The 10957-nt window shown below is 40.5% G+C and overlaps 1 protein-coding gene across 1 annotated transcript in view; it reads left to right on the forward strand.

Moving 5' to 3' along the window:
• Positions 1–7134, forward strand: part of PPWD1 (peptidylprolyl isomerase domain and WD repeat containing 1) — a 15687-nt gene extending 8553 nt beyond the window's left edge. The window contains exons 7-10 of the mRNA XM_010005366.1: positions 59–240; positions 2837–2918; positions 5557–5739; positions 6778–7134. Of these exons, the coding sequence (XP_010003668.1) occupies positions 59–240; positions 2837–2918; positions 5557–5739; positions 6778–6921 (591 nt within the window). The 3' untranslated portion in view covers positions 6922–7134. The remainder of the gene's footprint in view (positions 1–58; positions 241–2836; positions 2919–5556; positions 5740–6777) is intronic.
• Positions 7135–10957: the final 3823 nt, after the last annotated feature.

Consider the following 10957-nt stretch of genomic DNA (forward strand, 5'->3'; position numbering starts at 1 on the left):
GCAATGTGTACTGCAAGGGAAAGAAAACCAGTTCATCTTCTGTTGTTTTGTTCTTCAGTTTACTAAACGTGAACCAGAAGATACGAAGAGTGCAGATTCTGACAGAGATGTTTTTAATGAGAAACCTTCTAAAGAGGAGGTCATGGCAGCCACTCAGGCAGAAGGTCCCAAAAGAGTTTCAGACAGTGCCATCATCCACACAAGCATGGGAGATATTCATATCAAGCTTTTTCCTGTTGAGTATGTATTTGCTAGTTTTTCTGTTATTTCATTTTTGTTTCCTCCTGTGCTTTTTGGTGATAATACCAAAGACTTAACTTCAAGCTAGGAATAGTTATTTTCTTCCCCTTTTACTACTATACTTTTTTCCTGACAGTTTCTTAATGCATAAAGCAAGGAATGTGACTCTTGAAAAACACAGAGTAGGGTAAAAATAGGACTAAATAACACTTGAGGGAAGATGTTTGGGGGTTTTATAAATGATGTTTACTTTTATTTAATTATTGGTTCGGGGGATTTGTTCCTTTCTTAACTTTTGTTCTTTCTCTAAACAGCAGATGTGGATAGGTCATAATGCTCCTCTGTGTATGCTCCATATTATTGTAAGGCACTGTTATTTGATCCTGCCTTGAAAAAGAATGATCATGTTGGCAATTAAGGTTTGTGTCAGGCAGAAGCATAGTGCAGTTTGCAACTTCCAAATGTGGCCATTGTACTAATTTTATGTTGTTGCAGCTCCTTCAAGAGCAAGATGAAATTTATACCAGCATGTAATACTAGAGCTGTGTATACCCCAAACCAGGCATATAAATTGAAAAAGATAAAGATAGTGTCAGCATCTCTCCTTTGTGATGCTAATATAGGCAAATATTTTGTTATGAAACAGTAAATTAATATATGATTATACATTGGAACTTAAAACCATTTAAGGGTAGTCCATGCTTCTCTAAAAACAAGTTCATGTTGTATTATAAGCACAGAGAAGGCAACACAAGCTCAATTCTACCCTGTAGGGCTGCTAATCTGTTACTGTTCTCTTCACCAGTGTTTCCTTGCATCAAGTTCTGATTTCTGGAACTCACAGTTGTAGCACATGGGTTGCAGTAATGGTACAGCCCTTTCCAAAGAGTGATAGGCAAAGCTACATAATTTCTTACTTTTAATTCTCATGTCAGTGTGTCACTGACTTTGCATGCATAGTATTGCTAGGTGCTTCCCTGCAATGATCTGCATGCAGTTTTCAATTAAATACAGTGTTACCAGGCTTCATTATTTCTAGGTTTGTCCTTTCTTGTTCTAGCATTTCCTCCCAGCTGAGCTTTGAATTTAAAATCTCTTTGAACATGAATGTGATTAAAAAATTAAAGAAGAACCTATAGGATGTCGCTTTGTGTGCTCTTCAGATCTTCAGCCATGTGCTTGTAGAATAAAGTTGTGAAGGACTATGTACTCCTCAGAAGGAACTGGGACTATCATCTTGTTTGTACCATTAGTTATGCCATTGGCACTCTTGTTTCACAAGATAGTTCAGAATATCACTAAGCCCAAGCAAATGTTCCATGTCACAGCTAAAGTAGCTCTACAGTTGTGGACTCAACTTGACTGTTTTCTCATTTGCTGGGAAAATGTGTAAGACTCCTTAAACCTGTCAATTCTGGTAAATCCATTTTATAAAACTAGTGGAAGAGTTATCAAAGAATTTTCACTCTGGGAGGTAATCAGAAGTAAAAAACATCAAGTCACTAAGGTGAAGAGGTTGTTTAGCTTTTTTCCCTTTTCATTCCATCAACAGTTATATTGCACCTCTTCACCCTGCTCAAAACAGTGTTTGTTAGTTGTTTCAGAGGAGGTTAATTGACTTTGCTGACTGCAAGTTCTATAATATTACAACATATCTTGAAGATTTTACTTCTTGTATGCAACAATGGACACATACATATATTAATAGATTCATAGAGGTAAAAGAGTGAACAACTTCTTACCTATGAAGCATACATTCTTAATTGATTTTGTAAATAATATGTAAGCAGAAAGCTGGAAAAGGAACATCTAATCAGTGGTGTCATGAACTGGGCTTTGAGGAAATATATTTGATTCCTGACTGTCATGGTTTAATCCCAGCCGGCAACTGTGAACCACATGGCCACTCAGTGGGATGGGGGAGAGAATCTAAAAGGTGAAACAGGAAACTCGTGACTTCACATAAAGACAGTTTAAAAAGTAAAGCAAAAAGCCACACGCACAAGTGAAGCAAAACAAGGAGTTAGTTCACTAGTTCCCATGGGCAGGCAGGTATCACCAGGAAAGCAAGGCTCCATCACACATAACCCTTCCTGGGGAAGACAAACACCATCTCTCCAGACATCCCCTTCTTCCTTCTTCTTCCCGCAGCTTTTATTGCTGAGCACGAGGCCATATGGTATAGGAAATCCTCCTGATCAGCTGCGGGTCTGTTGCCCCAGCCGTGTCCCCTCCTAACTTCTTGGGCACCCACAGCCTAGTAGCTGGTGGGATGGCAGGAAAAGTAGAAAAGGCCTCAGTGCTGTGTAAGCCCTGCTCAGGCAGAACGAAAATATCTCTGTATTATCAACACTGCTGCTGACTTTCTGTGTAAACATGCAACTTTGTTGGCCTGTCAGTTTTATTTTGCTTCCAGCTCTGGGTTTCCAGGAGATGAGGATTTGTTTTTTCCTTGTTTGATGAAAGCCCTTTCTACAGTGTGCTGAAACTCTGCTGAGTACAGGAGTATCTTAGACTCAGCCAAAATCTTAATTGCCTTGCCACCATATAATTAAAATATTTATTGTAGCTTGTATTTTCTGTTACATGATTTTAGGTGCCCCAAAACTGTGGAAAACTTCTGTGTGCACAGCAGAAATGGCTATTACAATGGACACATATTTCACCGTATCATCAAGGTAACTTGTAAAATGTTAATTTTTTATTTAGATAATGTACCTTTGTGGTCAGTCCTCTCTGTTAATTGTTTCATTTCCCTCTTGAACAAAGGATTTCTTGAATGGCTTCAGTTCCCTGTAAAGTCTGAACAACTATAGGTTCTAAACAGCTTTCTCACTGAAATTGCTCAATAGTTGTTCTGCTGCTGACAAGGTGGAAGAAATCTGAAAATTGAGAGGAAGATCAATTCAGAAATACTCTGTGAATTAAGACTTTGTTTCATATCAGAAGACTTTTCTTGTAAGGCTTCTTCAGTGGGACCTTAAGATACAGCTTAAGTGTTTGGAGGATGTAATTTCTGTCCTTCACTAGGAGAAGCAGTGAGAAAGCTGCTTTTTTCAGAAGTACTTTATAATCACTTAAAGAAGCCCTGAATGCTTTGTCCCTTATCCACAGGATTTTAACACTCCTACATTGGAAAACACCTCAAGATCATCAAGTTCAACCATTATTCTACCACATTGCAAAGTCCACCACTACACCTTGTCCCTAAGCACCACATCTACATGTCTTAAATACCTCCAGGGATGGTGTCTCTACCACTTTCCTGGACTGTCTGTTCCAATGCCTGACAATCCTTTTAGTAAAGAAGTTTTTTCTGATACCCAAAACCTAAAACTCCCCTGGTGCAACTTAAGGCCATTTCCTCTTGTTCCATCACTTGTTACTTGGAAGAAGAGATTGCCACCTGTCACGATACAGCCTCCTTTCAGGTAGTTGTAGAGAGCAATAAGGTCTCTCCTCAGCCTCATGTTCTACAGGCTAAACAACCTCAGTTCCTTAGCAGCTTATTGTAAGACAGTGCTCTAGATGCTTCACCCTTCTTGTAGTGAGGGGCCCAGAACTGAACACAGTACTGGAGGTGCAGCCTCACCAGTGCTGAGTACAGGGGGACAATCACTGCTCTAGTCCTGCTGGCTGCACTATTCCTGATGCAGACCAGGATGCTGTTGGCCTTCTTGGCTCATATCCAGCTGCTGTCAACCAACATCTCCAGGTCCTTTTCTTTGGGCAACTCTCCAGCCACTCTTCCCCAGGCCTGTAGCATTGCCTGGGGTTGTTGTGACCCAAAAGCAGGACCCAGCTCTTGGCCTTGTTGAACGTCATACAATTGGCCTCAGCCCATTCATCCAGCCAGTACAGATCCCTCTGTAGAGCCTTCCTACCCTCAAGCAGACCAGCACCCCCACCCAGTTGGTGTCATCTGCAGACTTACTGAGGGTGCACTTAATCCCCTTGTCCACCTCACTGATGAAGAGAACTGGCCCCAGTACTGAGCCCTGGGGAGCACCACTGGTGACCGTCTGCCAGCTGGATCTGACTCCCTTCTCCACAGCCTCTTGGGCCTGGCCATCCAGCCAGTTTCTTACCCAGTGAAGGACACACCTGTCCAAGCCATGAGCAGCCAGCTGCTCCAGGAGAATGCTGGGTCAAACAGTGTCCAAGGCTTTACTGAAGTCTGGGTAGACAATATCCATGGCCTTTCCCTCATCCACTAAGTGGGTGACCTTGTCATAGGAGGAGATCAGATGAGTAAAGCAGAACCTGCCTCTCATAAACCCACGCTGGCTGGGCCTGATCACCTGATTATCTTGTATGTGCCATGTGATGGCACTCAGGATGATCTGCTCCATCACCTTCCTGGCCTTTCCCAGTGCCAAGCTTAGACTGACAGGTTTGCAGTTCCCCAGATCCTCCTTCCAGCCCCTGTAGATGGGCATCACATCTTCCAATCTCTGGCCAACAGGGACCTCTCTGGTTAGCCAGGACTGTCAACAGATGATGGCAGGTGGCTTGGTGAGCACTTCTGCCACCTTCCTTGATATGCTTGTTTGGATTCCATCTGGACCCATAGACTTGTGTATGTCTAAGAGGTGTATTGGGTCACTGACCATTTCCCCTTGGGTTATGGGTGCTCCATTCTGCTACTAAAGACTGAGGCAAAGAAAGGATCAAGTACCTCAGCCTTTTCCTCATCCTGTGTCACTGTCTTTCCCCCTGCATCCAGTCAGGGATGGGCATTCCCTTAGCCCTCCTTGTACTGCTTGTATGTGTATAGAAACACTTTTATTGTAGCCATGTTAAGGCCTAGTTGGGCTTTGGCTCTTCTGATTTTCTCCCTGCATAGCTTAACAACATCTTTGTAGTCCCCCTGAGTTGCCTGTCTCTTCTTGCAAAGGCCATGAATGCTCCTTTTTCTCCTGAGTTCCAACCAAAGCTCTCTGCTCAGCCAGGCTGGTTTTACTACCCCCTGGCTCCTCTTTCAGCACAAGGCCTGTTACCTGTGCCTTTAAGATTTCCTTCTGCAAGGGCACCAGCCTTTCTGGACTCCTTTGTCCTTCAGGACTGCCTCCCAGGGGACTGTCAACCAGTCTCCAGAACAGTTCAGTCTGCCCTCTGAAGTCCAAGGTTCTGAGCTCACATCTTCTCGAAGAACTGAAAATCCTATTGTTTCATGATCCCTTTGCCCAAGACAGCCTCCAATCATTACAACGCCCACTTATTTTTTTTAAAGGCTTGAAGTTTGAAAAAAATGTCACCTGGCATAAACTATTTTTGCTTATTTACCCTGTGTAATAACATTTAACTTCTATGCAGGGTTTCATGATTCAGACTGGTGACCCAACTGGTACAGGAATGGGAGGTGAAAGTATTTGGGGAGGAGAATTTGAAGATGAGTTTCATTCAACTTTACGACATGACAGACCATACACGCTCAGTATGGCTAATGCAGGACCAAATACCAATGGATCCCAGTTTTTTATAACAGTAGTGCCAACTGTAAGTAATATTAAAAGCTCAATTTAAGGCCTGAGATGGCAACAATATAATTTTATTTTTTTTCTGATGTAAAAAGAACACACTAAATAATTGTGGTTTTTGCTAATAGTACACACAACAATGTATCCTGTGAAGGCTTCACTGAAACAATCCTTTATGAAATAGAAAAGTATTTTTGTCATTTGTGATCATAAAGCTTTTTGCCTTTAATTGGAGTAAGGGCAACATCAAATTCTTGATAAATCAGACATGTTTGCAATTGCATTTTACTGGAGTATTTTATATGGATATAATATTTTAAACTTGATACATCTAGTTATTGTTTAGGTTGTTTGAAGTTTTGGATATGATGCCAGGATGACTCCTTAATATTGCCTAATGTAGGTGTACAAAGAAGCCAGTATTCAGGTGTGAAGATTTCCTTTGATCTGTGTACAATTTCAGGGCCTGTGGAATGTGAATTTTGGTATATGAATCTAACAGATATAAAACAAATCCTTACAGACAGCACTTAACAGAGCGCATTCTTGTAGGACTTACTTCAAAATTTTGTGTCTTTTTTTAAAAGCACCCATCTACCATAATTTTGAGGTTTTGTATGTTATATCAGTGCATATATTCAGACTGTTAATTGGATATACTGTATGAATATGACATCGAATTAAGTAGTATTCTGGTCTGGCACTAACAATTCAGCTGTGAAAATAACATGAAATAGATTGAAGAAGCATTTCTGTAAACTAAGAATACTCATTAAATAAACTTTGAAATGCTATTGCATTGCTAGAAGCTGACATTTGTAGTACTTTAAGAAAACAACTGAAAAGTTAGTTTAAATGCATATGGATATGTAATAGCTATACTCTAGTATCTACTTACATGCTAATATGTAAACGGTGTTAAATTTTGTAGTTAACACATGAAATGTTTCCATGTTCACTTATTCTAAGTCAAACTCTTTCTGGTTTGGTATCTAACCTACATGCTGTCTTCTGTTTTAATATGGTTTTTCTTTCTCCTTCTGTGCCCTCAAAACAGCCATGGTTGGACAACAAGCACAGTGTGTTTGGACGGGTGACTAAAGGAATGGAAGTCGTTCAGAGAATCTCAAATGTAAAAGTAAATCCCAAGACTGACAAACCCTATGAGGATATTAGCATCATTAACATCACAGTGAAGTAAGCTAGAAATTGAAGATTCCAGGTGAAGCAGAAAAGATTCTGCACAGTGGGACCCAAAAATGAACCTAGAAAGGACAGAAATTGGTAATTCCTAGACATAGTAAGTGCCAGGACAGAGCAATTACCAGTTTTACTATTTTTAATATACCTAAAGTGCCCAAGTCTGTATTTCTGGTGACTATATTTGAAAGTAAATGCACCTGCATGTTTCTTACAAAGTCTGCTGTTTTTATTGCATCTCTCTTATGCAAAACTGAAGATAAAACCCCACACTGTGTCTCATGATAGTGCTTATAAAATAGAATCAGGGTAGTTTGTAACATTTTCATGTTTATTTGCCTATTACATATCTAATTAATCATTTTCACAATATTAAACTCTTCATCTTGTGTAATGATTGTGATTGGAAAAGACCTCCAAGATTATCAAGTCTAGCCATTAATGTAACTCTTACCAAGTCCAGTGTTAAATCATGTCCCTTAGCACCACATCTACATGTCTCTTAAACACTATCAAGGATGGAGACTCAACCATGTCCTTGGGCAGCCTATTCCAATGCTTAATTCCCCTTTCAGTGAAGAAATTTCTTCTAATATCCAATCTAAACATCGCCTGGCACAACTTAAGCCCATTTCCTCTTGCTCTGTTGCTTATTAGTTGGGAGAAGAGACTAACCCCCACTTTGCTACAACCTCCTTTCAAGTAGTTGTAGAGACTAATAAGGTCTCCTCTCAGCCTTTTCTCCAGACAAAACCACCCCAGTTCCTTCAGGCACTCCTCGTAAAACTTGTACTCCAGACTCTTCACCAGCTTTGTTGCCCTTCTTTGGATGCTCTCCAGCACCTCCCTCTCTTTCCTCTAGTGGGCGGGGGGGGGGGCCCAAAACTGAACACAGTACTTGAGGTGAAGCCTCACCAGTGCTGAGTACAGGGGGACAACAGCTTCCCTACTTTGCTGGCCACACTATTTCTGATGCAGGCAAGGATGTTGTTGGCCTTCTTGGCCCCCTGGGCACACTGCTGGCTTGGGCCTCTGGTTTGATGAGGCTGTGGGCAACCTGATGTAGCTGATGTCCCCAAAGACTGCAGGGGGTTGTACTACATGATCTTCAAAGGTTGCTTCCAAACAGCAATTCTATGTTTCTGAGTCCCCATCTGACTTGACCTTGGATGTTTCCAGAGAAGGAGCATCTACCACCTCTGGACAACCTGTTCTAGTGTTTCACCACCCTCCTTGTAAAAAAATTCTTTGTATATTGAGTTGGAATTAAACCTCTTAGTTTGAAACCACTACCCCTTGACCTATCACAACAGGCCTTGCTGAAAGTTTATCCCCGAAGATGGGTAAGTGATGATGCTGTCTGCTATAACAAGGTATATAATCTACCTCTGTCCTTCAAAAATGGTTGTGTTAACATGGCTTCTGTGTCCAATACCAATGATGAGCTCATGGAATGCCAGTGTATACACTCCTGTGCAACTTGTTTGGCATTCTGCCTTGGTGAGGCCACATCTGGAGTATTGTGTCCAGTTCTGGGCCCCACAGTTCAAGGACAGGGAACTGCTTGAAAGAATCCAGCACAGAGCCACAAAAATGATGAAGGGAATGGAACATCTCCCTTATGAGGAAAGGCTGAGGGAGCTGGGTCTCTTTAGCTTGGAGGAGACTGAGGGGCGACCTCATCAATGTTTACAAATATGTAAAGGGTGAGTGTCAGGATGATGAAGCCAGGCTTTTTTCAGTGATCACCAGTGATAGGACAAGGGGCAGTGGGTGCAAACTGGAGCATAGGAGGCTCCATGTGAATATCAGGAAGAACTTTCCTGTGAGTGACAGAGCACTGGAACAGGCTGCCCAGAGAGGTTTTGAAGTCTCCTTTGCTGGAGACATTCAAAAGCCACCTGGACACGTTCCTGTGTGATGTGCTCTGGGTGACCCTGCTCTGGCAGAGGGGTTGGACTAGATGATCTTTTGAGGTCCCTAGGATTCTGTGATGGGCAATAATGCTTTTTTCTTCTGACATTACCTTTCTCATTATTTTAGCCTAGGCAGTCTGTTCCTGGCTTAATTTTTTTCCAAACTGCTACAAATACTACTACTTCTATGGAAGTACTCAAAGTAAATGATGGTAGTCATTTCAACTTAAGCTTACTTAAGGCAGGTGTTTCTGATGTAGTCCTCAATGAAAGCTCAGGGAGCTCCTCAAACTGCTGTGAACCTGGGACTAGGCACAGTCCTGTTACTATTTTGGGTAGTTAAATCTACTCCAAATACAGTGACATAAACTTTGTTTATGTTCATGTAACACCACTGCACTGATGCAGTGCTTAGGAGTTTGCAGTTCTGGTAACTTCATTCATGAAACAAGATGTGATGCATGCTAATCAAATTCACTACCATTAGGAAGCTTATCTGCAGTGAGATGAAGGGTTATCATCAGGGATGAACAGGAAGAACAATAGGAAGAACAGGAAGAAGTTAAATGTAGCACACCTCTTCTCTGATTACCTTAACAACAACAAAGAACGCAAGTTTATTAAAATTCAATCTTCATGTTTTACATACTTTTATTGAAAAGATTTTCTGGCCAACTCAAATTGCAGCACCTCATGAATTGTTTCCACTCAGAAAGCCTTTTCTTTCATGAAATCTTTACATTACATCTATGCCTACTCCAACAGTTCAGAGTAAGAACTACCTCAGAATAAAACCCTGATGTACACATAATCCCCAATAAATCTGAAGGTAGCATACAGTAAGACAATATCAAGTGATAAAACATTATTTTAAAGTTGGCTAGACATACTATTTTTGAGCTGAGATTCTTTAAGAAAAGCCACAACGCCATCACTGGATGTTTTATTTACTCAATTTCACAATTAAGTCAAAATCCTACAAAAAGTTATTCAGTCTTTTCAAATAATCCTCATAGTTAGTAATGCTTGAGTGAGTTCTAGTTGAGGAACTATTTCAACTACATACTGTGTAAATCTACACTGAAAGCCAAAGTTCAGTAAAACTGGTGAAACAAGCTTAAGTTTATAACTGAAGCAGTTTATATTGTAGTATTAATTTATAATACAAATAAACCTCTTAGTGTACCTGTTTACACTAAAGAGTTCACAGACTAATGCAACACTTTCACAGTTTCTTCAAGTCATGGTAAATAAATTCCATTTAAAAACACTTATGGTAGCATTCCATATGTAACAAGCAATCCTTAGTACTCAAAAATAGGCATTCAGTATTCCTCTGCCCTCAAATGTGATGCTACAAAAAATCCAAACTGGTGACCTTTAACATTTTGAAGTAGATCTATACTGAGAGGCATGTGTAACTGAAGCATAAGCCAGCTAAAATAAAATTACAGAATTGGGATTTTTCTAAAGAATGCCTATCTTCTCAGTTAAAAATACTCAAGGAAGAGGTACCTATTATGCCTAGCAGAATTTACTCATATTTTAAAAAGCTATGAAGAGACAGTAAGCTCTAAGAAGGTCTGGGTCTGCTCTGCAGTACAGGCTAAGCAGATGCACAAGTCAGAGCAGCCAACTGGCTTGTGCAAGAAGTTACTGGCTGGAAAGGATGAATAATTTCTAGTTCAGTTGGTGCAAGAAAACAGTTCACTCCATTGTAACCTATTTCCAAATGTATCAGGTTGTCTGAAGAAAGAGTAAATACCCCTTCTCGCTACCTACCTATCCATAGGCATTAAAGCCCATTTCTTAAGCATTTGACTATTTTAAAGCTTAGTGTTCTTTCTGCTACTATTCAGGTCATCAGACTTGCATAAACTGAAGCAGCATTTAATACCATTTACATGAAATTTAAGTAACAAAAGAAAACTACAAGTAACTGTCACTGAAGAAAAGTGCAAATGTACTAAATTATTAGTTTACACATTCTTTGCTTTATCTAAGGTATGTAGTGCGAAAACATAATTGATAATATTACAATAAAAGCCATAGCCACAGATAATGGGTTACATTTGCTTTGCCAGGTGAGGTGCAGGACTTTCACAGGTAAACATTATTTTT

Source organism: Chaetura pelagica, unplaced genomic scaffold, assembly GCF_000747805.2.
Source record: "Chaetura pelagica isolate M959 unplaced genomic scaffold, ChaPel_1.0 scaffold37, whole genome shotgun sequence".
NCBI lineage: Eukaryota > Metazoa > Chordata > Aves > Apodiformes > Apodidae > Chaetura > Chaetura pelagica.